The sequence below is a fragment of the Chiloscyllium plagiosum genome, unplaced genomic scaffold, assembly GCF_037043375.1.
Source record: "Chiloscyllium plagiosum isolate Xiang-an unplaced genomic scaffold, Cpla_swu_hap1 HiC_scaffold_17, whole genome shotgun sequence".
NCBI lineage: Eukaryota > Metazoa > Chordata > Chondrichthyes > Orectolobiformes > Hemiscylliidae > Chiloscyllium > Chiloscyllium plagiosum.
The window spans coordinates 31,678,777-31,706,495 of NW_028270155.1; the positions used below are offsets into that span (position 1 = coordinate 31,678,777).

General features: G+C 36.8%; 1 protein-coding gene across 6 annotated transcripts in view; it reads right to left on the minus strand.

Moving 5' to 3' along the window:
- Positions 1 to 12,431: 12,431 nt before the first annotated feature.
- Positions 12,432 to 27,719, minus strand: part of ctu2 (cytosolic thiouridylase subunit 2 homolog (S. pombe)) — a 32,257-nt gene continuing 16,969 nt past the window's right edge. For 4 of the 6 annotated variants that reach the window (XM_087995787.1, XM_087995788.1, XM_087995789.1 and 1 more), the window contains exons 10-15: positions 25,917 to 26,008; positions 24,103 to 24,203; positions 23,608 to 23,782; positions 20,642 to 20,705; positions 19,867 to 19,925; positions 16,371 to 16,536 (exon numbers count right to left, since the gene is read on the minus strand). In XM_087995787.1, the coding sequence (XP_087851913.1) occupies positions 16,386 to 16,536; positions 19,867 to 19,925; positions 20,642 to 20,705; positions 23,608 to 23,782; positions 24,103 to 24,203; positions 25,917 to 26,008 (642 nt within the window). In that variant the 3' untranslated portion in view covers positions 16,371 to 16,385. Of the gene's footprint in view, positions 12,883 to 16,370; positions 16,537 to 19,866; positions 19,926 to 20,641; positions 20,706 to 23,607; positions 23,783 to 24,102; positions 24,204 to 25,916; positions 26,009 to 27,719 lie in introns of those variants that run through there. The other 2 variants (XM_043706746.2, XM_043706745.2) reach the window with 1 other exon arrangement.

The window sequence follows — 27,719 nt, forward strand, 5'->3', positions numbered from 1 at the left end:
CACTGAGTTGTAGTGCTTCAATAAATTTTCTTGCCAATTTTGTTTAATAGTGAGCTACATTGGAAGTTCAAATTACTATGCCAATTTTTACACATATCTGCACAGATACTCTCATTGATTTCTGTGAACTGGAATTTGGGTGGTTTGAATAACAAGCAGTTTATACTGAGGCTACAAGTTTGTAATTCACACCCAAGTGTCCTAATGCAATTACTCATATATAATACATAAATAAACAAATTAACACATCGATGATGAGGTAGCTTCAATTTTCCAAATCTAGATGAAAGAAAAATGCATCAAAATTAGACAGCAGGAAAGAGCAAATCAAAAGTTTTACAGAAGTTATTAAAACTGAACTATGCTGAAGATCACCTGACCAGGCCAAGGGCTTCTGTTTTCTCTACTAGTATTTAATTGTTACAAAAGCAAGATGTAATCTAGTTCTGATTTGACCTGTGGTTATTAACCTGAATAGAGAATAAGTATGGTGCTCCCATATTAAATTGTGGAAGGTAAGGAATGAATAAGTAAATTGCCTGTTCTCATTTCTGATGAAAGATACTAACTGGTCTACTGAGGATTTTGCAGCGTTTTTCTGTTTTCAAGTTGAAGTGTGTGTAAAAGGCTTCAGATTTCCTCAAAGGTGTGTCCTTGTCTCTTAAAACTGAAATATTTGCTTTGACTTTGCATGAAATTACCAAATGCATCAATGGTTATTGTGAACTTTAACCAAAACAACATAATTTCATTGTTTCTTTAGTTGGTGACCAATGAACATCATTGTTTTACTGTAGTACTAACCACATGTACTAAAATACTGACAGATTGTCTCAAAGCTATAAATACTTAATATAAGCCATTTCTGATCATCTCGCTCATCAATTTTGCTCATCTCTTTTCAAACTAAGGCAAGAAAATGCAAGTGAACGAAAATAAAGAAATCACTCGGTAAATGTTATGCCTGAATTTTTTTGACCTTTTGAATAGGGACTACAAATACATTCTCTATACTATTGGCTGAAACACATTAAAGTTTGACTTTTTTTAACATCAGTCAGCATTTCACTTTAATACATCTTGCATGTTCAACGTTCTTTCAGCCTACATGTGAAAAACCACAATGTGGCCACAATATGAATTAGCAACTTGAGCAGGAAAATTCTCAAGTGTGGGGGAGTTAATAAGATGGAAAGATAGTAGCAATTAATAAAGTCATGAGGGTAGATGCAGTTTTTTTTGTAGCTGAGAGCAAAATTGCAGGAGGAGGTGTTGCCAGCCTCTTGCCAGGAATTACAGCATTTGGTTAGGGCTGGTTAAGCTTTTAGGTAAAAACAAGAACTGCAGATGCTGGAAACCAGATTCTGGATTAGTAGTGCTGGAAAAGCACAGCAATTCAGGCAGCATCTGAGGAGCAGTAAAATCGACATTTCGGGCAAAGCCCTTCAGCTCTTAGCATTGGAAAGGGAAGAATCCACCACTTGTAATCCATATGATTACCAATATCCTAGTTAGGGACAGAATAATTAAAATATCTAATTATAATTAAAATGCAGAATCTCACAATGAATAATCTCTAGATTACTCCTCGAGTCAAGAACAAACCAGCAAAGGGCACATTGGTTCAGTAAAGATGAATGAGCGGTGTAGCGGAAATAAGGTTTAATGGGGCACTGCCACCAGAACCAGGGCAAGTGGGAACTGTACTGTGAGAATGGGCTTCATCTGCACCATACTGGGCTCTAGGGTTCTTGTGAATTGTCTTATTGGGAGAGGAGATGCAATAAATCAAAGGGAGCCAGAAGAGTAGTAATTGTGTAATGATACAAGAATGTGATAGGAAACGACAGAGCACATAAACATAAGAATACACCAGCAGATGAGGTGTTATTTGTGCAGTCGTGAGGTTTATTTGTTCAGATCAATACTTGAGAAGCTCAACACCAATCAACACAATGCACTTTATTTGATTGGCACCACATTCCCACTCCCTCCCTCCACCACTGATGCTAAGTAGCAGCAGAATGTACTCTTGATAAGATTAACTGCAGAAATTCACCAAGGCTCCTGAGACAGCACCTTCCAAACCCAGGACAACTTCCATCTCGGGCAGCATATCTGCTGGGAACACCACCACATGGACCTCTCAAATTTCAAATCTAATGTTGATCTTGCTTTCTGTGCATCGTTTGCAGCTGTAACTTTGTATTTTATGATCCACCGGTACTGTACCTGAAACAAAACTTTTCATTGTACCTAGGTACATGTGACAATAATAAATCAAATCAAAACATGCAAGATCTTCTCCAAACCACTCACCATCCTGACTCGAAATGTAACACCATCCCTTCAGTGTTGGGGTCAAAATCTTAAAATCTCTCCCTGACAGTGGGTCTACCTGCACCAAATAGACTGCAGTGGTTCAAGAATGCCACTCACCACCACCTTCTCAAGGGCAACATTCCATAAATTAATGAAAAAATTACAGAGGCCACTAATATTTTTGCATTTGATTCATTCAGCATAAATAGCTAGTACTCTCAAGGATGGTTGAGTTTCAGTTGTGCATCATTTCCCTAACCCAGAACACATACAAAGGAAGTTAAATTATTCCTGTCCATCAAGACATAATTGGTACAAATTTGTCAGGTACAGTAACACAAATTGCATGACAGCAAATGAGCAGGGTGATTCAAGCCCCAATATATTTTCTTTCTATTTAAACCGAAATTGAGTGGAAAGTAAAATGGACCAGTTATTGGTTATGGCTTCTTCTGCAGTCTCATTGAAACTGAATTGTTAAGTGTAAATTTAATTGTAATCTAGTCAATGCAGAGGAAATTAAGGCATGTATATTGTAGACTAGTGCCATATAAGCAGGCACACTACATTAAAATACTTTTGAATTTTTCAAGATTATTCCACAGATTATAATAAACTGATTAATATGAATGTATGCGCATTGTATTACTCTACGTGTCGTTAAATTTTATTGCAAACTTGAATGTTTTACAACTCAATACTGCCCCGAGGAGGCTGCTACAGGTAATGCAACATCAACATTTAATTTTTGAGCAATTAATTTAACTTTATTAATTTCATTTTCAGATTTTTGCTAACATTTTCTTCAAACTATTTATGATTAGCAAACTGAATTAGACATGCAATGTTTGATGTATTGCATATAATTCAATTAATGGTAGAATACAAAAACAGCTTTGAGGCTTGTCCGACAATATTTCTTGCTGCAAAGAAGCAAATAGCCCACTCACTTACATTTAGTTGACTCAAATCACATCAAGTATTTGCTGTAGATACAAACTGACATTCCAATTCTTAGTCTAAAGATGGAATGAATTATTATCATGCTTGCAGTAAAATGGATGAACTATTACAGACTTCACTCAGATTTCATGAGCCACTAACAAACTTTATAGTGAATTTGTTAGATATTTTTAAATGATCTTGATTTCACCATACACATTTATTAATTTGAATGCAATAATTTAATAAGTGATGTAATAAACAGAATCTTCAGTTATACTTCCAGTTACTTTGTTATATTTTCAGCGTTGAGTAACAACCTGTTTGTAGAAGTTAAAATTGCCAACCTTGCTTATATATTTAATTATTTTACTTAAGGCATGCCAATTATTTCAAAAGTTAGTTGTTATAGGAATATAACAATTATGCGATTATAAAAATATGTAACCCCAAAATAAGAGTTAAGGAAAAAAAACTACACAATTTGCAAATTATAAAATCAGAGTTCTGTGCACTATCATTCTCTCTCTCTCTCTCTGGGCTAAAAGACAGGCAAAAAACAAGCAAGCTTAAAAGGAAGAACTGGAACAATACGACATTTGACTCCCAGAACAACTATCAAAATGAAATGTGATCAATGTTTTGCAGTGCCAAAGGGTCTTGCAATCAGTCAGGACTAGTAAACATTTAGATTAGGTGTTATAATTACAATTTAAGTCAATGTAAAGTCAGAACCTTACAAAATTAAAAAAAACCGTGGATGCTGTAAATCAGAGACAAAAATAGAAATTGCTGGAAAAGCTTCACAGATCTGAGTTCTGAGAAAGGGTTATTCAACCCAAAATGTTAACTCTGATTCTCTCCACAGCAATTTCTATTTTTGTCCCAGAATGTTACAACCGTTACCAATCAGAATCAAGAAGAAATGTGTGAGGTAATTTAACCCACTTTTAAGACTTTTGATCTTCAGAATTTTGTGTACTGTACTCACTTGTATTTTGCCTGTCTTAACCAGGAATGAGCATGTAGGTACTTTGGTGTTTTAAAAGAGTATAATTTATGTCACATATTAGTTGGATCAAAATCCTCTCTTTTCACTGCCTTTTGTTAAAGTATTTTACAATAAATAGCTACTTTTCTGTGACCTGAATTGCTTGGGTCCCCAGTAGCAGTCAGTCAGGCAAATTGGTCATGTTGGTGGTCTAATGGAGATGGATTGAGGAACAGTGAGGCACAATTATTGGTGCACTCTGCCCAATTAGGTCATGAAAGATGAAATGGCTAATGTGTATATTGATTTTTCAACTTAATAATCAATGACTGGGTTTTTTTTTCAAAATCAATTTTAAAAGTGAAATATCAAGATTATTGATTGAAAGTTATTTGCAATATTCCACACAAATTCTTTTCAATCTATGTTGTTACTATTGTTAAAAAAAAACAGACCATTCTCAACTATGTTTGTATTTTATAAGTTCAGAAGCAGTATGCTGAAATGCTCTATAATTTTCAGTAAGATTTAGTTAATTAAATCTTGTTAATTTTAACTTGTCCATCAATGTTTTAATGGCCTAATGAACTTTGGTGGAAGAATCAAAAGGCAGATTTATTTATTGGCAAAATTCTAAAAATATGCATCACAGAGGGATTTGGGTGTTCTAGTACATGAAACACAAAGTAAACGTACAGATCAGGTTGCCACATTACCAAAAGGATGTGGATGCTTTGGAGAAGGTGCAGAGGCGGTTCACCAGGATGTTGCCTGGTATGGAGGGTGCTAGCTATGAACAGAGATTGAGTAGATTAGGATTATTTCATTAGAAAGACCGAGATTGAGGGGTATCTGATTGAGGTTTCCAAAATCATGAGAGGTATAGACAGGGTGGGCAACAAGAAGCTTTTTCCCAATGTGGGGGACTCAATTACAAGTTCAAGGTGAGAGAAGAAAAGGTTTAAGGGAGATATGCATGGAAAGCTCTTTACACATAAGGTGGTGGGTGCTGGAATGTGTTGCCAGCAGAGGTGGTAGAAGCAGGCACGATAGCATCATTAAAGATGTATCTAGACAGACACATGAATGGGCATGGAGCAGAGGGATACAGATCCTTAGAAAATAGGCGACAGGTTTAGATAAAGGATCTGGATTGGCACAGGCTTGGAGAGCCAAATTGCCTGTTATTGCACTGTAATTTTCTTTGTTCTTTGACAAGTAATTAAGGAGGCAAATGGAATTTTGGCCTTTATTGTTAGGGGACTTGAGATTAAGAGTAGGATAGTCTCATTGAGACTCTTGGTGAGGCCAAACCTTAAGTACTGTATCCAGTTTTGATCCCTTTATTTAAGGCGGCATCTTTGGAGGCAGTTCAAAAGAGGTTCGCCAGACTGACTCTGAGAATTAAGGGGTTGACTGACCAAGAACAGCTAAACAGGTTAGGCCTTTATTTATTCGAGTTTAGAAGGACAAGGGGTGATCCTGTTAAAACATACAAGATTCTGAGGGGTGTTGAGAGGATGATATTGAGGAGATGTTTCTGCTGTTGGGAAAATCTTAAACTCGGTAAATGTTACAGAATAAGGGGATACTCATGTAAAATTGAGGTGCTGAAGGAATTTCTTCACCCAGAGGCTAGTGTGACAATATTATAGCTTTAAAGAGGTGTCTTTTGTCCCTTCTTTTTATGAACAAAGCTTGAGAAAGGTGCTGTTGGTGTGCTCAAGGCAATAAACAGCTTGTGAGGCCTTGGGTTATTTTTTTAAAAGTTGGAACAATAGACACACCCTAAATGGGTGGGGTCAAGCTTCCACAGAACCAAGATTTTTAGTTTTGGTTTTTCAGTCGCAGTTGTCGCTGGGTTCTTGAATGTAGAAGCTCTTATTCCTTTCACTATTATGGGTAAAAGTATGGTATTCTTCCTGCTGCTATAATTGCATGCGAGACAATGTATTTTACTGAATTTGCCTTTGCGAAGAGTGTAGTTTATGGGATGTTACTATATTGGAACAGTTTATAATAGTTAATATATATATTATTTTGTTAAGCATTTTGATAGAGTTACAGTCAAGCCAATTTTAAAAAATTTTTCTTATTTTAAAGGGTGTTTTGTTTCAAGCGTGATAGTTTGACCAATTGAATTGGATCCAGAACACAATGCCATACACTTATTTTAAAATAAAAAAAGGTGCGGTCTAGACTATCTTCTCAATATATTTTGAGAGGGTTTGGTCTGGTCCATAACAAATTGGGAGCTCTGGTTCAGATCAAAATCTCTACTTCGAGATTGGGTTTAGGATTGTTGGACCCAAAGGCAGTGTGGTGAGAGTTGGCACTTTTACTTCGGGTGTTGCATTCAAATAGGGTGTGCCTTGTGTAGCAATAGCGGTTTCAGTCTTTAAGAGTTTCCTAAGGGTGAAGGAAGTCACTTCAACGGTTTAACAGAAATTGAGCAAGGCAAATCTTTTAGAATTGGCAGACAAGCTGGAGTTGGGATTGCCTTTGTCTGTGCGAAAAAGGGAGGTAATTGCACCTATAGCTCAACATTTATTATTGCTGGAAATGTCATTGGAATTAGTGAAAATGACTAAAATTCAATTGCAAATGAGGCAGCTTGAACATAAAAAGGAAATTACTTTCAATTACAATTCAAACTGTTTAGAGGAAAAAGAAAAGGAAAGGAAGGCCCTAGCAGAGGAAGGAAGAGAGTTTTTGAACTTCAGAGGTTGGAACCTGAGAACTCAAAGTCGACTTAAAGTGACAGAGGTAGAGAGGAGCTGTAGAAGTGATGAGGACAGTGATGGAGAACAAACCCATCATAGCCCAAGGCCTGGTGAAAAGATATTTAAATATGTCCAAGCAATGCCTAAGTGAGAAAGTGGCTAAACTAATGAAATTGCTGGTGACCATGTCGGTATTATTGATCCAAACCAAGTTGGTAGATAGAGCTAGTGAGGTATTTGCATCACTAGCAGAGTGGTATCCAGGAAGTACGAGGTGAAAATGCCAGCTTAAGTGTATATGAACTAGTAGCAGAAGCCTACAGACATTTTAGGAATCTAAGGTGAGAACCTGGTCAAAGGTACATTCAGTTTGAAAGGATCAAACAAAGTAATTGTGATAGGTGGATAAGGGCATTGGAAATAGATCAAATATATGACATTCTTAGAGAGATGATTACTTTGGAAGAGTTCAAAAATTCACTTTGTAAAATTGTGAGAACTCGTGAAAGAGCAGAAAGTTAAGACTACAAGATTAGCAACAGAACTAGTAGAGTTGCCAAATCAAAGTTTGGCTTCCGACATCAATTTGAATCTGTGAGGGATAGAAATTGGGAAAAAGAGAAATCCTCAGGTGGTAAGGGAAAAGGAGATCTCATTGAAGATGAGATGAAGATTTCCACAGAGTCAAAAGGAAACCCATGAGGGGGAAATAGAAGTAAAAAATGCTCAGGTGTTTTCACTGTAATGAAGTAGGCCACATGAGGTTGCAGTGTTGGTGGTTTAGATAAAGCACTGGGAAGATGGATGTGGGAAAACAGGATAAACCACTGAGTTTTGTTGATGTGGTAAAAGAAGGTACAGTAGAAGCTAAAAAGCTGCAAAAGAATATAACCCGGTCAGGGTTTGGTTCAGAAGAAAGTGCCAAATCTCTTTAAAGAATTTACTTGCATGGGTAAGGTTTACTCACGTATGCCAAGAGTAGGTAAAGAAATTAAAGATTTTAAAAGATACTGGAGCAAGCCAATCTTTGATAGTGAAAGATGAGGAGACATGTAATTCAGAAGGAGTATAGCCAGAAAAAGTGGAAATATGTGGAACTCATGGTGAGAAGAGCAGAGTTCCATTATATAAAATGAAAAGTGATGAAGTGGTCATAGGAGTAACAGAGAAATTCTTGGTTCCAGAAATACAATATATATAATGATATTGCTGAATCACAGGTGCGAGTGATGCCTACTGTGAGTTGAAAAGCCAGTGGAATATGAGGCAACTGAAGTGTTTCATAAGTATATTCTGGAATTTTCTGACTCTCATAACAAGGTCACAAAGCCACAGGTTAAAACAGGAGGAGCAATCAAGGAGTAAAGATATTGAAATCAAAGTTCAATTATCAGAGACTATGTTTGATCAAATGGTTTAGAAAAAAACAAGAACAGGTAGAGGACAAAGTGGATATTTAAGTTTAGAGAAATGAGCTGAATTACAATAGAAAGATGAAAAACTAAAGCAGTTGTATCAAAACCTGTACACAAAAGTAGAATGGGTGTATCCCAGAATGTTACTAACTTAAAAGTAACGTATTGATGAGGAAATGAAGACCATCACACTTAGGCGGATGAGAAATGGGCAGATCATCAAGTTATATTACCAGTAGGTTATAGAAAGGAGGTAGTAACATATGAATTACCAGGAGGGGATCATTTGGGAATAAGGAAAAATACCAGATACCAAAATAAGCCAAAATACAAAAACACTTTTGTTGGCCTGAACTGAATAAGGTTGTGGTTGACTTTTGCCAGACATGTCATACATGTCAGATAATAATAAAATTTCAGGCAGTGATAAAACTAGCACCCCTAATTCCCATTAATGCATTTGAGGAACTTTTACAAGAGTCTTAATTGATTGCACAGAACCCCCATCTAAAACTAAAAAAGGGAATCAGTATTTGTTGACTATAATTGATGTGTCTATTAGATTTCCAAATGCCATTTGATTAGGCAGTATCATGGCTAAAAGGATTGTACATGAGTTACTCAAATTTATTTTCTCTAGATATGGACTACCCAGAGACACAATTGGATCAAGAGTCAAATTTTACATCAAATTTATTCAAAGATGTTATGGATAGCTTTGAAGAAAAACAATTCAAATCCACTGGATACCAACCAGTATCGTAGGGAGCATTAGAACAGTGGCATCAAGCTTTAAAGACCATGTTGAAGGCTTATACTCAAGACAATCCAGAGTATTGGGACAAAGGTACTCCATTTGTACTTTTTGCAATTCAGGATGCACCTAATGAATCAACTAAATTCAGTCCATTTGAATTAATTTTAGGGCATGAGGTGAGAGAACCACTGAAATTAATTAAGGAAAAACTGGTAAGTCAGATCAGAAACTACATATTTGGACTATGTGTCAAATTTGGAAAGATTAAACAGACCGGGTGAGTTGGCTAGACAGCATTTGAAAGCACTGAATGTGATGAAACAGGAACCAAACAAGAAATCACAAATTCATCATATTGCTTGTGGAGATAAAGTATTAGTGTTACTGCCAGTGGTAGGTGAACCTTTAAAGGCAAGGTTTAGTGGGCCTTATCAAATTGAAAGGAAAGTGAGTGAGGCGAATTATTTAATAAGAACACCAGATAGGAAGAAATCTCAGTGTATAATGTGAATATTTTGATTTAGAAGGAAAGCAAAAGAAGAATATGTTATTGGTTACAACACTGAGTGTAGAACCAAGTTCAGATGTTTCTAAATTGGATATTCTTCAAATTAAATTGGACAATATGGAAGTTCTCAAAAATTGGGATAAATTGAGTTACCTTCTAGAGGAAAACTGAAATGTCCTGAAAGAATTATTACAACCACATGGGGAGATGTGTGGGAATAAACTGGAGTATTAATCTAATTAAATGATATAGAAAATGCTGTTCCAATTAAGCAACATTCTGATAGACTTAACCCTCTAAAGTTGGCACAGGTTCAGAAAGAGATTGAACACTTGCTCAAAGACAATGTAATTGAATTCAGTTGCAGCAAATTGAGCTCACCCATAGTGATGGTGCCCCAGCTAGCAGCCCACAAATGTGTGGATTATTGCAAAGTCAATGCAGTTACAAAATCTGATTGATATTCTAGTCCATGGTTGGAAGACTGTATTGAGAATGTGGAACAAGCAACTTATATTTCGAATTTGGACACCGAAGATATTGGCAGGTACCTTTATCTGAAAGAGTGAAGGAAATTTCAGCTTTTGTGATGCTGAATGGATTTTATCAATTTAAAGTCATGCCATCTGGAATGAAAAATATGCCAGCCACATTTCAAAGACTAACCAATAAAGTCATTTCTGGAATACCCATTTGTACATCAATGAGCTGGTGATATTTAGTCACATGTGGAAGGAATAATTAGAGCATCTATTAGAATTATTCAATTGATTTTGGGAAGCAGGCTTGGTGATAAACCTGGCTAAGTGTGAGTGTACATAACCCCAAGTTCCTGGGCCATATCATGGACATGGACAGATGGTCTCAGGATTTGAAAATAAAATGTTATTGGGGAGTTTTCCATACCAGTGATGAAGAGAGAAGTACGATTGCTAGGACTGAATGGTTTTTAATCGGAACTTCGTAATGAATTTTAGCAACACGGTTACTCCACTGACTTGTTGAAGAAGTGCAGAAACTTTCAATTGACAGAGGAATGGCAGAAAGTATTGATAGTCTGAAAGCCATGTTTACCATTACGCCAGTGTTAGACGGATCTAATTACTCAAAGCCACTCAAGGTGGCTATTGATGCGAGTGAATGTGGGTGTTTACTCTTGTGGGAAGATATAAAGACCTATTGGTGTATTTCTTGCAGAAAACTAATAATCACCAGCAGAAATATTCCACAATTGAGAAGGAGACCTTGAGTCTGACATTGGCAGTAATGTGTCTGAGATATATGCCGAACACGACCCCTTAATGTTTCTGGGAAAATTAAAGGTTAAAAATTTCAGACTGATTAGATGGAGATTACTGCAGCCATTCATTTTAAAAATGATACATTTGACAGGATAAGAGAAACGTAATCGCCAAAGTGTGGTCATGACTTAAGAAGGAAAACAGAGACTTTCAGTGGCGTAAAGAAATGGACTGAAATGGACTGTAGTAGTGAATGTTTGCATGCTTAGAGTCAACGTAATGTATATGTATGTATTGTGGTGTACTAATTTCATAAAACTAAAGGCTTTTAGCAATGCAGCCATCTTTGTATATTGATGATTTTTTTTTAAAGAAGGGAGGTGCGACAATCCTATGGTTTTTATTTTGTCCTTTTTTTTTAAAATGAAGAAAGCTAGAGACAGAGGTGTTGATAGTCTGCTTAAGCTAATAGATTAAACAGCTTGTGAGGGCTTGGTTGCTTTTTTTTAAATTTGGAACAATAAAAGCAGCCCGATTGGGAGGGATCAAGCTCCCACAGAAGTAGGATTTTTCGTTATAGTTTTTCAGTGGCAGGTATGGAAGAGGTCTTGAAGCTAAATGAGAAAGCTCTTATTCTTCTTTCTGTTACAGCTAAGAGCTGGGGTACTGTTCCTACAGCTAGAATTGCATGTGACACAATCTATTTTACTGAATTTGCCTTTGCCAAGGGTATGTTTATGAAATATTACTATATTGGAAGAGTTATTTAGTAGTTATATATTATTGTTAAGCATTGCAATACAGTTACAATTAAGCCAATTCTTTTATTTTCGTTCTGTCTGTTTTAATTATAGTGTCTGAATAAAGTATGTTTTCTTTCAAGCTGGCAGCTTGACCAATCAAATTGTGTCCAGAACACAACACCTTACACTTACCTTTAAAATAAGAAAAATGTAGGGTCTAGATTATCTTTGTAATGTATTTTGAAGGAGTTTGCTCTGGTCCATAACGCCAGCAAATGTGTGGAAGGCTCTACCTCAGATTTGTGGAAGCTAAATCATTAAGAACTTAAAAGGAAGTAAATATATTTTTGAAATATCAGAGTTAAGGGCAATGATGAACTGGCACATAAGAGAAGTTAAACTTGAGCAGATCAGACACTATCTTGTTGAATAGCTAAGCAAGCTTGAGGGGCAAATGGCCTATGCCTGCTCCTACTTTTGTGGGCGTAGTTTAAGGGTCTCATGAATATACAGTGACTAAAAATCTGGATACATGAATCCAAAAGGAGCCAATAGCAAGTCTTTCACTCAGGACTACTGATATTCCAGGGGCTGTTGCAGATGGAGTCCCTGGATTCATTCAAGACAGCATGGGATGATAAGAAAGTGGAAGACAGCGGTTTTCCAGGCTGCAGAACATGGCGATCAGCCTTTCCAGCTAATGTTCCCTCTTTCACCAATATTTCACACCATGTAGAGCATTATCCTTCCTCATAAATGTAGCAAAATATCTTATTTTCAAATCAAATGCAAGATCACTTTTGAATTTAATATTTCAACGAACTGGTATGTACAGACATTACACTTAAAGTTAAACCCAACCTTTCAAAGCAGCACCAAGTAAATAATACAAAACAGGATTATAAGTTGGCCTAAACCATCACAAGTTATAAAACACAGGCAAATCTATATTGGTGTAACCCCATGGGCAACTGAACAATAACAAGGAAGCCACAGGTGTTCAGTTATCTGAACTTCACCTTGTGCCAGAATGACAAGCTGAGTGAGCTACCAACTCATCATAAATCCATGGTTCATTCATTCCCAAGCTAAATGCATAATTATGTGTAGAATCTGAAAAACTGCAAATGTCTTTTTGATGTTTATGGTTAATTTCAGACAGACTTGTCAGGAGCTGGTAGTATCCACTTCTTCCTCGGGGGCCAACAGGAACTCCTGGATCTGTTCCCTCACTTGAGCTCTAAAATAAATCACATTTAATGGAAATGGTAATTTATATAATCTACTGCACCATGTGCTATGAGAGCTCCAAATTCAAATTGAGTTACGTATTTAAGTCAAATTACAGATTCACTATTTTGCATTCATGTAGGCAGGCACATTGTAATCTCGTAGATGACCACCAGTAAAGATAATGAATTGGTTGCAGATATTAATCCCTACTTTAACAACTATTAATTGGCATTCTAAAGTAAACTAAATCTCTCAACAATTAATTTCCTACACACATCTCCATGGGTGGTGGTTGATTCACGGTTTTATCTCAGAGACACAGTCATACAGCATGGAAATAGATCCTTCAGTCCAACCAGTCCACGCCAACCATGTTCCCAAAATAAACTATTCCCACCTGCCTGTGCTTGGTCAATATCTCTCCAAACCTTTCCTATTCATGAACTTATCCAAATGTCTTTTAAACAATGAAACTGTACCTGCATCCACCACTTTCTCTGGCAGTTCATTCCACAAGTGAACCACTGTGTGAAATTGTTGTCCCTCATTCTTTTTAAATCTTTCTCCTCTAACCTTGAAAATATGCCCCCTAGTTTTGAACTCCCCTACCCTAGGGAAAAGAACCTGGTCATTCATCTTATCTATGCCATCATGATTTTCTAAACCTCTATAAAGGACATCCTTCAACCTCATACCCTCCAATGAAAAATGTCCCAGCCTACTTTTGGATCTCAAACCCCCCATTCCCAGCAATATCCTGATAAATCTTTTCTGAATTAAGCTTAATATTATCCTTCCTATAACAGGGCAACCAAAACTCCACACAATAATACGAAGAGACCTCATCAACATCCTGTACATGACAGCCCAACTTCTATACTCAAAGGTCTGAGCAATAACTGCCTTCTTAGCCAACCTAATTTCAAAAAATTGTGCACCTGAACCCCCTAGGATTCTACAATACTACCCAGGGCCCTAATACTAATAGAATAAGTCCTGTCCTTGCTTGTATTACAAAAATGTAACACCTCATTTATCCAAATTAAACTTCATCCGCCACTCCTCAGCCCATTGACGAATGGATCAAGATCTCTCTGTAATCTTAGATAAGTTTCTTCAATGTCTACTATACCACCAATTTTGGGTCATCTGCAAACTTGTCTCCTTTATTCTCATCTAAATCATTTACAAAAATGGTAAACAAACGTGGATCCAGTTCTGATCACAGGCCTCCAGTCCAAGAATCAGCTCACTACCACCACCACCACCCGTCTCCTATCATAAAGCCAATTTTGTATCCAATTGGCAAGCTCACCCGAAATTCCATGTTATCTAACTAAACTAGTTAGACTACCATGCAGAACCTTGTCAAAGATTTCACAAATAAACAACGTCTACCACCTACCCTCATCAATTGTTTTGGTTCCTTCATTTTAAAAACTCAATGAAGTTTGCAAGACACTATTTTCCTCGCACAAAGCTATGTATTATAGAAACTTGGCTGAGGGAAGGACAGGACTGGTTACTCAATGTTCCAGGTTTTAGATGTCATAGGAAGGATAGAAAGAGAAGAGGGGATGGTATTTTTGGTTAAGGAAAACATTACTACTGTTATTAGAGAATAAATTTCTGAGGGGTCATCCAATGAAGATATATGGGTTGAAATTAGAAATAAGGAAGGGATGATCCCCTTGATGTTACTATATTATAGGCTCCCCCAATAGTTAGAGGGAAATTGAGAAGCAAATATGCAGAGGGATCTCAAATATATGTAAGAATAATAAGCTTGTAATAGTAAAGGATTTTAATTTTCCAAAATTGACTGAGACTACCATAGTGTTCAAGGTTTGGATGGTGAAGAATTTATTAAATTTGTTCAAGAAAATTTTCTTCAATACGTAAGTATTGAAATATTTCCTTAACCAACAGCAGCCTTTTTTCAGTTGTTCTTCCACTGAGCAATTTCATGTAGCAATTTATTTCTGTTTGGTCCTGGACAAAGCCACATTGCTGGATATTATCCCTTGACTTGGAAAGAACAAGGCTTATAATAGGAGAGCTGATTTTGACTTCATCATGGGGAAAGAAAATTGATATCCTCTCAACATTATAGTTGTTTGCAGCAAAGGGTTTACAGTTTCAAGAGCAATAAATACAATTTAGAGAGGAACTTAAACTTCACTAAAGAAAGTCGCATTTTGTTGATTGGCAGATTGCAATAGGCAAGGGAATCATTATACCAAACCATGCTTACAAAACTTAAATGTGCTCCATTAATCAGACAGCACTTGTAAATAATCTGGAGTGTGCAAAGAATTTAAGAAATAAAATTAAGATGCAAGGTTCAATCAACTTAAGATTGCCAGTCAGGTTGAGTGTGACACATTTGTGCATACTGGATGCTATATGTATTACAGAGGACCTTGTTCTTTGCAAACAGAAAGATCATGTACACACATCGCACCTACTTCAACAAAATAGGCAATAATCATTCTCTGGTTCATTTCACAGGGCAATGATTTGACCAGTCAGTCAATCTTCCTGGAGTAAATGCAAATAAAGCTTGGTAGTAAACAATCCGCTTTCATCTAATACACTTACCGCGGTTAGGGGTTATATAGGTTAGAGCCATTTTTCAATAATTAATCATTTTGACCATATTAAGCAATGAGAAATTAATTTATACTGTCATTCATTAACTACAATTAAGAATTCATGCATCACATGATGGACTCAGCTTATAACCTAACCTTATGTGGAACAGAGAATGCACTTATTTTTGTATCAGAGTAGCCTTTCCCATTGAATCAGCAAGGTAAACATCTTTTTACATTAAATTCTTATCAAATTCCTGACATTGTCAGAGGAAATTTGAAAAGATTTATTGTGGCTAGTTTTAATTCATGTTTTAGTTAGACAGAAAAGTAATCATTGCTAAATACATTATTTGAATTAGAATTAAGTTCTGTAATAGCATGACTAGTTTGTGACCACATTATCCTCTTCTGTCTTTACTTATTCAAAAACCTGTATCAACTGAATGTACCCACTGATTGTTACTATGCACTTATTTATTACATACTGCTAAGTTTCAAATACTGCCTAGTTTCTGATCTTCTGTATTAGTTTTATATTATACAGTTTTAAGGTTTACTATTTGTTAACCAAGATCATTCTTCCAAGTATCAAAGTTGCTAGTAAAATCACATTTCCCAGCAGATGGTCTCTCAAACAAATAGTCGTTGATGAAATGTTTGATTTAATGAAGAACTCTCAGCAATACATGAAGAGCTGAGAGCATTAATCATGAAGATATGAAAGCACATATACTGTCAGAACCCTTGCTGATTTTTTTATATTAAATCTTATCAATTTTGATTTGGAGTTATGAACTAGGAATTGTGAGCTAGAAGTGATTTGTGGACTTTGGGACAACTTGTGGCAAAAGGAAAAGAACAAACAAGCTAGGACTATAAGCTCATTGCATGCTCAGTCTTGAATAAAAGTATTCTAATAAACATTGATCCCAGGAAGTGCATTGTGTTTAAACAGATAGCAGAAGTTGATAATTAACATGGTCAGTACCTGGGAACTGATTCCAGCAAGTCTGGAAGAGACTCTATGTTCTAACAGATGGCAGGTCTTGAATGGTAATTGAGGCCTTGGGAAGAGACAATTAGTCAATTCTGGTTCTATTCGGATAGAAGTTCTTTTTAAAACTATGTTTCTTTGGAAGACAGTTTTGGCTGCTGTAAATGCTTGAAAGCTCCCTGCCTAATGTGATCCACCAGCTTCCGGAAGCTGAAAGAGTAGAAAGCTGAGGTAGAACTATTGCTGTCTTTGCCTGGGTGAACTGAGGTGACCCTGTCCAATGTTTTATAAAAGCGATCAAGGTGTCCACATTTCAGCACATTGTAAAAGCCTAATGAGTAATCTGACCAGTTTTAGTATTTTCTTTTATTCATCTCTTGTGCGTGGATGAAGACTGAAAACAAATGTTTTGGTTTAAAGCATAGACATTAATCAATTTACATTGCTGTTTGTTTTTTCCCTCTGCTAAGTTTATTGCGTATTTAATAAACTATTAAGTCTTTCATTTAAGATACAAAACAGGTGTCTAGAAAGAATTATTCGCAAAGTCTGGGATTGGTATTTGAAAGTCTGATGAAAACTAGTAGAGTAATTACTAGGAGTCTTCAACAATTTAATTGTACTGTGTTGCGAATAGAGGTAGAAAGGCTGATTTGGTTCAGCTGTCCCTCTGTGTCATGACAATACTCATTAATTCACAATAGGATGAAAGAAGGTAGTGTAAAATATTCCATTAACTTAGTGAGAAAGCATAAAAATGACAGAAACAAACCATGGTAAGTGGATGGTTTAATGAATAATTGACCTCTTAGGAAACCAAATCAGGGAAACAGAATTGATGTCACTAAGATGCCTAAAATAAAACAAAGAACTGGAGATGGTAAAGATCTGGAACAAAGTCAGAAGTTGCTGGAGGAACACGGCAGGTCTCGCAGTATCTGTGACAAGAAAGATGGCATTGAGTCCAGTGACCCTTCTCCTAAACTGTTCCAAAGAAGGGTTCCTGGGCTCAAAACATTAATGCTTTCTCTCCACAGGTGATGACAGACTTGATGTATCTCCAGCAATTTCTCTTCTGTTTCACTAAGATGAGTATTACTTTCTTTTAAACAATTAGGAATTGGGCATTTCGCCAAAGTCGGTATGAACTGTTCTAATAAATCAATTAGAATTCAGGATGCCTCTGATCATACACTGAGGGTAGTGGCTGGTAAGAGTTAACAAACCCTAGCTTTTTAATGGTCAAGTGTTCAGAAAGATGACAGAAGGAGAACGTCAGTCAAGAGACAGCACCCAGTCAGCTGAAAGCTGAGAACTAGTTTTCTATTGTGAATCAACTTCTTTTATTAGGTATAATTTATTTATTTGCTTTGATAAATTTAATAAATTCTGTGAAATATATTTGTGCCTGGAAATGATCTTGCAATCAATCACGACTAGTTAACCTTTAGATTAGCTGTCTCAACTCAAATCAATAAACATAATTGACATAGGCCTTACAGTGAAAGTTAAAGTAAACCCAAAGGATCTTACCAATCAGAATCCATTAGCCAATTAACTGGTACTCTTTTCTCATATTATAAAATGTTGTTCCCCATCACATTGGTTTTCTTGCAAATGCCTTGTCGGGTGCAAGATGAAAACCTTCAACAAATGTGTCTTTTTAATGTAATATTTAAGTTATATTTAAGTAAGGGCCTGTGCCCGAAACGTCGAATCTCCTGTTCCCTGGATGCTGCCTGACCTGCTGTGCTGTTCCAGCAATAAAGTTTCAACTTTGATCTCCAGCATCTGCAGACCTCACTTTCTCCTATTTAAGTTATATCCAACCAATGACTCATTTGAATTTTATTGAAAGAATTTCTTTTTATTATGTATCAGATGCAAGCCTATTTCTTTCAGGTTTTGTGAATGAAAGCCCTTATGGAACAACTTACCAGATAGGAGAGTGGCGAAAGACAAGAAGGTTTGAATTGGTTTTGTGATAAGGCAAAATGTAATGAGGTGTCAAATGCTTCCACGTAAGTAGATTTATTAGATGTCAAGAGGGTAGTAGAAACATTAACATTCACTTTGTTTATCCTCTATTACTTTCAGACTATGGACCAATGTAATTAAATCAACTCACTAATGTGATCTCCGCATTTCAGTATTCAATGCAGTTAATGCATGTAAAACAACACTCTAATCATAGAACATGACATTGCTTGCTTACGTCCATCCAAAATGAAGCAAAGGACATGGCAGTGCTTCGTAAATTATTTTTCAGTTTGACCCCATTTTAACTTATCACTGCCTCCTCAATGGATTTGGAATGGCCTAACAAATGTTGGGAGTGCACATCTCATAAGCCAATATATAAATAAAAGTCTTGGCAATTAACATGACCGTACCAATATCAGAATCAAAGTTGATAATGGGTATCATGCAGATTGCTGAACTGTAATTCTTCTATTGAAAATCATTTATTAAATAACCTAGACTGTGCTAAGAGTTACACTGGAAACCAATTTAAGATCATCAGTGGGTATCGTAGTCTGACAAGCAGTCTAAAACTTACATAAGAGGACCCTCTTTTATGTAGACAAAAAGAATTTGTACATACATTTCAACTTCATCATGAATAAAAATGGATCATGATAACTGTCAATCTCTGCTGCATTTCCATTGCAATGCCCTGACCAACAGAGTTTACTTGCCTGGTCTGAGGACTAAGCGTGACATTTAATTGTTCTTGCTGCATCTTCATTCCACTGATATTTCAAACAATCAACTCTCTCCTCTCATGATGTATAAATTGGTGTCCCTTTTTCAAGTTTGCTTGTTGCATTTTAGTCCCAATGAATGCAAGATGAAAAGCTTCAACTTCTCATTTTCTTTCAGCAATATTTAAGCTCTTCTATGTTGGAATTGTTTTAAAATTAGAGGTCACCCTATATGACTGAAATGACAAGATTATGTTTTCTCAGAGTTGTGCATTTTAGAAGACAGTGAAAGCAGGGTTATTGAATACTCTTAGGCAGAGTTAGATTGATTCTTATTTGACAATGGCTATTGGACGTAGTTATAATTATGGAATTCAGAACATAAACAGATCAGCTACAACCTTATTATAAAGTGGAGAAGGCTCGAGGGATCAATTGGCCTACTTCTGTTTTTATTTCACATGTCCGTAAAGCAAGTATATTGAAGGTTAATAAGAATAATATTACTACTAAAAAGGGCCAGATATATAATAATGTATTAAACATACCTTTTTAGAAGACTACCTAAATTTTGATTGACTTACAAAATTTTGAACTCAATTAATAATGTATTAATTACATGTTATCTAAACTGGTTTGGAAATAACTGTTCCAACATATGCTTGAGCATCTTAATTCAGTGTATGTACATTCACCTGCGTTTTCTGCGTTCTGCTTCAGAGAGGACATACTGAGGTAGTAGATCCAGCGATACCTGCAAAATTAACCATAAAACAAAAGTGATCACCTTTTTATTTAGAGCAAAAGTGGTTCGATGCAAGACAGACACTGAAGGTGTTGAGCCCTTCCAAACGAGAAGAAACATGAAACAATGTCCTTGCCACTTCAAAAATATAACAGCTAAGTTACAGACGGAAACATCACTTTCCTAACAACAACCCTCCCACTCCCCCCAGATTATTTTTATGCTTGCTTCTATAACTCTATATGTAGAAAAGTCAGTGTTACAGATTGCAGCTGATCACAATAAATATATGGCTCATTTTAAGATCTATGTTATTCAGTAAAAAGTAGTTGTTTTGTAACTACTGCTTGTCGAGTGGAGTTTCCACATCTCTGTTGATCTTACCTATTTAGCCAATACTGCAGGCAATCAATATAACAATAAGGTAAAAGTGTCAAGTACTTTGTCGACACAATGGACAATTGCTCTGTGCTATATATGGAGACAGTTATAAATGAATTGAGACTATGGCAACTGCATCTTTAAAAAACAAATTTATGTTGCAAGAAAAATTCCTTTTTCGGATACCAAACATCAGTCTACTGAAATTATATATTTGATTGTATATGCATTAGTTAAAAAGGACAATTTAGAGTTCAAGGTCTCTAATTTTAAGGAACAAGAAAGCATTGCTTGTAAAAATTACAGTAAAGAGAACAACATTTGGAGTTTACAATCTGACTCACCATATCTTTGACAGTCAGTCTACAACTGTAGCATAGCATTGAAAGGAGATCTGTGGTTCTATTACTAGTGAAACAATAAAATTTAATTTAAGGGTTACTTAGGTAATCTAATACTTCATGAAATTTACAGACACAGCAAGAAATTGAAAACTGACTTCAAATGAAGAATCCTACAATTCAAAACACTCTACTCCTCCCTTGACAATTTATGTATTCATCATAATAGTGATGTACAATATAATGCTAATTTTGTTACAGTTCATCTAAAATTCTAAACAAGGGCTGTGATTGTGGTGCAACTGTTAAAATACAGATTGGATCTATGGCACTTATTGAGTTCTCATTTTTTGTCATATTCATGCTTTGAAAATCAATGTAAACCAATAACAATGGTCATTTTGTGGTTACTGTCCACATCTAAGCAGCATTTACATAGTTCTGTTAGCAAACTCTTTGTCCACCATTTTGGCCTAGGGGTGCAACCATCCAGGAAGAAAATAAATACTACTAACAGAAGATTTCAGTAACAATTCAAATGATTAGTTTTGAGTAAGTGAGAAAACAAAGGTTGGAATACACAAATAGAACAGTTAGAGTCATAAGAGATGTACATGATGGAAACAGACCCTTCGGTCCAACTCGTCTATTCCGACCAGATATCCCAATTCAAACTAGTCCCATCTACCAGCACCCAGAATATCTCCCTCCAAACCCTTCCTATTCATATACTCATCCAGATCCCTTTTAAATGTTGTAATTGTACCAGCGTCCAAAACTTCCTGTGGTAGCTCATTCCATACATGTACCACCTTCTGCATGAACAGGTTGCCCCTTAGGTCTCTTTTATATCTTTCCCCTCTCACCCTGAACCTATGCCCTCTGGTTCTGGACCCCAGGGAAAAAACTTTGTCTATTTATCCTATCCATAACCCTCATGATTTTATAAACCTCTATAAGGTCACTCCTCAGCCTCCAACGCTCCAGGGAAAACAGCCCCAGCCTATTCAACCTCTCCCTATAGCTCAAATCCTCCAACCCTGACAAAATCATTGTAAATCTTTTCTGAACCCTTTTAAGTTTCACAACATCCTTCTGATAGGAGGGAGACCAGACTTGCACGCAATATTCCAGAATTAGCCCAACCAACATGACCTCCCAACTCCTGTACTCAATACTCTGACCAATAAAGGAAAGTATACCAAACACCTTCTTCACTATCATATCTACCTGCGACTCCACTTTCAAGGAGCTATGAACCTGCACTCCAAGATCTCTTTGTTCAGCAACATTCCCTAGGACCTTACCATTAAGTATATAAGTCCCGCTAAGATTTGCTTTCCCAAAATGCAGCACTTCACATTTATCTAAATTAAACTCTATCTGTCACTTCTCAGCCCATTGGCCCATCTGATCAAGATCCCATTGTATTACACCTCCAATTTTGGTGTAATCTGCAAACTTATTAACTATACCTCTTATGCTCACATCCAAGTCATTTATACAATGACGAAAAAGTCGTGGACCTAATGCTGATCCTTGTGGCACTCCACTGGTCACAGGCCTACAGTCTGAAATACAATCCTCCACCAACATCCTGTGTCTTCTACCATTCCGCCAGTTCTGTATCCAAATGGCTAGTTTTCCCTGTATTCCATGAGATCTAACCTTGCTAACCAGTCTCCCATGGGGAACCTTGTTGAATGCCTTACTGAAATCCATACAGATCACGTCTACTGGTCTGCCCTCACCAATCCTCTTTGTTACTTCTTCAAAACACTCAATCAAGTTTTCCCAAACAAGATTTTTTTAAAGATCAATTTAGATCAACATGAACTCTATTAGCACTTATACCTGTTTGGGTTCTGCTACGATGTTGGTAGTTTAAATTATGATGGTAGAAAACCCTATGTGCCGACTTACAATATGTTTGTGGATGTCCTGTAACGGTGCTCATGGCAATTCAGAGGCTAAACTGTTTTGCAAGAACATCTTGCAAAAGATATAGGCTCATCTTAAATAGAATAAAATGTCCCAAGGTGGTCTTTAGGAAATAAATCAGCAAATGACAGCATCAACAAAAAGAATATTAAGCTAAAGAACATTAGGATAGATAGAAGAACACTTGGTAAAATTTCAAGCTTTGAATTTTTAGCTAAAGGCAGGACAACAAATAATGGATTCAGGATGAACAAGAGACCAAAGAACACAATGTTCTTAAAGAGTTTTATTAAAGATAATAAAAAAATCAGGCAACGAGGACAAGTGGACACAAGGAAAAAACATTTAAATTTAAGGCTTTGATGGACAAAGAGCTAAAATAGATTAGGAAGTAGTGGTCATGATTGAACAGGATTTGGCACAGGCAGCAGAGCAATGGACGAGCTCAAGTTTATGAAACATGGAAGATTGATAGAACGCCAGCCTGGACAACACTAGAAATGGTCAAGGCTTGTGGTAGCAGGAGCAGTTCAGTAAATGGAACTAGACAGCTGTTATGAAAGTGATCTTGGTGACAAAGAGGAGAGGTAATTGGAAGCTCAGCTCAAATAGGACATGTGGATTGCAAAAAGTCCAGTTTTGTCCAGCTAGGGAACAGCTGAATCAGTGAATAGGGAACAGAGACTGTGGGAAGGACTGAAGAAAATAGCTTCAGTCTTCTCAATATCAAACAATGGAAATTTCTGCACATTCTGTACTGAACGATTCTTATCTCCATTCCTGCTATTAAGATTTACATTTATTTTAATAAACTATAAAGATCTAAAGAAACTTAAGGTAAATTGCAGCGTGGTTTCATTAGCTATCATACTTGCACAGGAACAAAATTCAAGAAGCAAAAGCAAGAAAGACTTTCACACTGATCCGATCTTTTCACTTGATGCTATAAGGTTCATAACTTGGTAAAAGTTATATATTGCTCTGCAGCTTTTCTTCCCAAAGTTATTGAATTATTTGTAACAACCTACCTGTCTGTTGAACAGAGTGCTTCAGAGTGCGCACCACAGCATTTCCCTTTCTCTTCGACTCCATCATCACCACAGCAGGATGGTTCAGTAACCTCTTTAACAAGCATCTGGTCAGGAGACTGCTTCAGCGATAGCTTTTCTGATATTAGGGTAGCATGAAATGCTGAAGCTTTCTCTTGAGAAAATAATAAATTCAATGACTTTTAAATAGCTAATTATGAAACTTACACCACCACATAAGTGATATTTCCTAACCTACACAAGTAAATTCAACAATTCATCCACCTTGTGCATTCCTTAATTTTGAACTCATTTGCGTGTGTTGGAAAATCACTAGAAACTTTCAACTCGAAAGGGGTCCAACCCTCTTTCCAGATTAGGAGAAAAGAATCAAATAAAGAAACATTAGGTAATACCTCATAATTGTTACAGTTAATATCTGTACAGAATCCACTGTCAGCATTCTATGACAGGTTATTAACAATGGTGTCATACCTACTTTAGTGTCCATAGCACAAAGACACAGCAGACATTTATCTATTTGCTCAGCACCACAGTTGAAGTCAGATGAAACTGTATTCAGCTTCTCACTGGTCCTAGAAAAAAAATTTGCTTTACTGAGATTATAAAAACTATTATGGCATATATACATCTTTCTTTGTTACCTATAATTTGACATGAATTAGTAATGAAGTATAAACTTTGCAAGGGAAACTCATACTTCAGCCATGTATTGGATTACCTTTTGAGCTCCCATTTAGCTATTGTATTTCTGATCTTAAGCACAGCGTTAAATCTTTGACATCAATGAGGGCTAAAGTCATCCAAGCATAAAAAATTAAACTGGGTGGAGTGTCCAGTCAACTCATCTTCATGCAATGGATAACTTCCAGCTGATGTTGGTACAGGCAGCTACAGATGTAGGCACACTCCTAAATTGAAGCTGTTCCAGCACTGCTACAATTCTGGCAGCTAATTAATATGGAAAATTGACCAGAGCTGATCTATCCAGAAAAAGCATGACAATTCAAGCCATCCAATTAATGCACTATCTACCTAAACTCAATCATTAACAAAGTGATGGAAAATGTAACTAACATGTTATCATCAAGTACAAATATTGATCAATAACCTGCCCACCAATGCTCAGTTTGCATTCTGACAGCAACATTCACTCCAGACTTCATTGCAACCGTGGCTCCAAACAAAGACAGGTCAGGCAGCATCAGAGGAGCAGGACAGTTGGCGTTTTGGGCATAAGGCCTTCATCAGGAATGAAGACAGGGAAGGTGGATGAGAAATAAATAGGGGGGTGGGGGTGAGGGTGAAGGCAGGTGGAAAGGCAATAGGTGGATGCAGATGGGGGGTAATTGTGATAGATCAGTGGGGAGAGTGGAGCAGATAGGTGGGAAGGAAGATGGATAGGTCAAGAGGGAGGTGCCGAGTTGGAGGGTTGGATCTGGAATGAGGTGGGGGTGGGATTGGAAATTAGTGAAGTCGATGTTGATACTGTGTGGTTGAAGTGTCCCAATGCGGAAGATGAGATATTCTTTCTCCAGTTGTTGGGTGACTTTGATTTGACAGTTGGGGTGGCTCAGGACTTGCATGTCTTTGGGAGAGTGGAGTTAGCGGTGAAGTGGTTGGCAGCAGAACAGTGGGATTGTTTGATGTGTGTCCCAAAGATGTTCTCTGAAAATGCTCTGTGAGTTGGCATCCTGTCTCCCCGATGCAGAGGAGACCACATTGAGAGCAACGGATTCAGATAGATAGGGTGTTTGGATGTGCAGGAAAATCTCTACCAGATCTGAAAAGATCCTTTGGGGCCTTGGATGGATGAGAGGGGGGGAAGTTGTGGGCACTTATCATCATTCCTTCTCTATCATGGGGTGAAAACTCTGGAACTCGCTCCTTAACAGTACTACTGTTGTACCTACATCACATGAACTGTAGCAGTGTGACAATCGCTTTGAAGGGAAATTAGGGATGCGATACAAATGTCAGCTTCACCAATGATGCCCACATCCCATTATCATATTTTAAAATATGCTGTGGGAGTGGGCTACATCTTTCTGATACAGTGTTGCGAAACCTTAGAACAACAACAAAAAAGGAAAATCTTGGAATGAAAGGAATAAGGATAGCATACTTCACAGGTAAAAACTTAGTGTGATTTTTAACATGCTTTCGAATTACCTATTTCCTTTTGTTCTACGTTTACACAATTTACTATATGGTCTCAGAAGTTTGGAAATACATTATAATTTACTACAGATATATTTATGCACATCAGAATGTAGCACAATTCTTACCTATAAACAGTGCTTACAGTGGATGGGAAATCACTTTGTAACTTGTTCACAAAACTCTCAGTCAGTCTATGGATGCTAGCTTTATCGTTGGCCTAGCAAAAAAATTGAGCAGATTTTGTCATGAGGATAAGACCTTAGAGAGAATAATCTTTTATTCAAACTCTTATTTTCCTATTAAACTCAACTGAACTATCCGGGCCATGATTCAAAATAATTCAAATGTAGACATAATGGCACAATTCTGAACAGCATGCTGGGACATGCTGAGTGTGTAATCAGTGCAGCATATGGACATTTGGGCTACAAAACAGATCTACTATGTGCAAAAGCAAGAAAGCAATACTGAACTTCATTAAATATCTGGTTAGTTTAAAACTAGCTCATTGCGTTCAGTATTGAACACTATTCTTTGTGAAATCCGAGTATCCTTGAGACAATGGAAGGGAGATTTACCAGTATGGCTCCAGGGTAGGGGATTAAAACCAAAAGGTTAGGTTGATCTCTAGGATGCAAAGATGACTGAGGCAAGATTTCATACAAGGTAATGTAAGATTTTGTAACAATTGGGCAAGATGATGAAAGGTTTAGATCAGAAGGCAAGAAAAAAACTCTTCCTTTTATCTGCTCATACAAAGACTATTTGACACAAATTTGAGGTTTTGAAAAAGAAATGAAGCTTGTTGTAAAGAACTTGTTAAATGCAGAAAAGGGTGATCATCTATAACTGCTTCCTAAAAGGATAATCAAAAGCTAGTGGAGAAAGCAGAAACAAGCAATTTCAAAAGGAAACCAAAAGCCACTTAGAGGTAGTAAACTTGCAAAGCTACAGGCGTAGAGTGGGGAAATGTAACAGCATGAATGGCCTCCTTCTGTGTCATAATGATAATATATCAATTTTCAGTAAAACTATGAGCAAAGAAGGTTGGTATGCAGCTATACGAAGGCAAATGGAATGTTGTCATTTATTAGGCAAAAGTGAGGACTGCAGATGCTGGAGATTAGAGTAAAATTAGAGTGGTGCTGGAAATGCACAGGAGGTCAGGCAGCATCCAAGGAACAGGAACAAGATTCATGATGAAGGGCTCCTGACCATAACGTCAATTTTTCTGTTTCTCGGATGCTGCCTGACCTGCTGTGAGTTTCCAGCACCACTCTAATTTTGACTGTTGTCATTTATTACAAGGTGAACATAAAAGTAGAAACAGGGAAGTTTTGCTACAGTTAAAAAGTATTGCAGACCACATCTGCAATACTGTGTAGAATTTTAATCTCTTTGTTTAAGAAAGGATATGAAAATATGAGAAGCTGTTCAGAGAAAGTTCACCCGAACGACACCTGGGATGGAGGGATCATCTTCTGATGACAGATTGAATTGTGTGGACCATTGAAGTCCATTGGAGTCAAGAGAAATTAAAAGTGATCTTATTGAAACTTACAGGATTCTGAGGATACTTGATATGCTAGATGTTGAAAGGACGCTTCTCCTTGTGGGGGAAGACTACAACTAGAGACACAATCTCAAAATAAGGCATTGCCAAAAGATTGAGGGTCTTTGAACTCTTCTTCAGAGAATGATGGAGGCAAGGACATTGAATATTGTCAAAACAATTTTTTGACTAATAAGAATTAAAAACATATGGAGAAGAGGCCACAATCAAATTGGCCATGATCTTATTAAACAGCAGGCTGGCTCAAAGGGGCAAAATTGCCAACTCTTGCTCCTTATTCACGTGCTCATAAATTAAAGGGTTTCAAATACTCAGTTTAAAACTTTCCCATTAATCTGATAATAGACGATTCCTT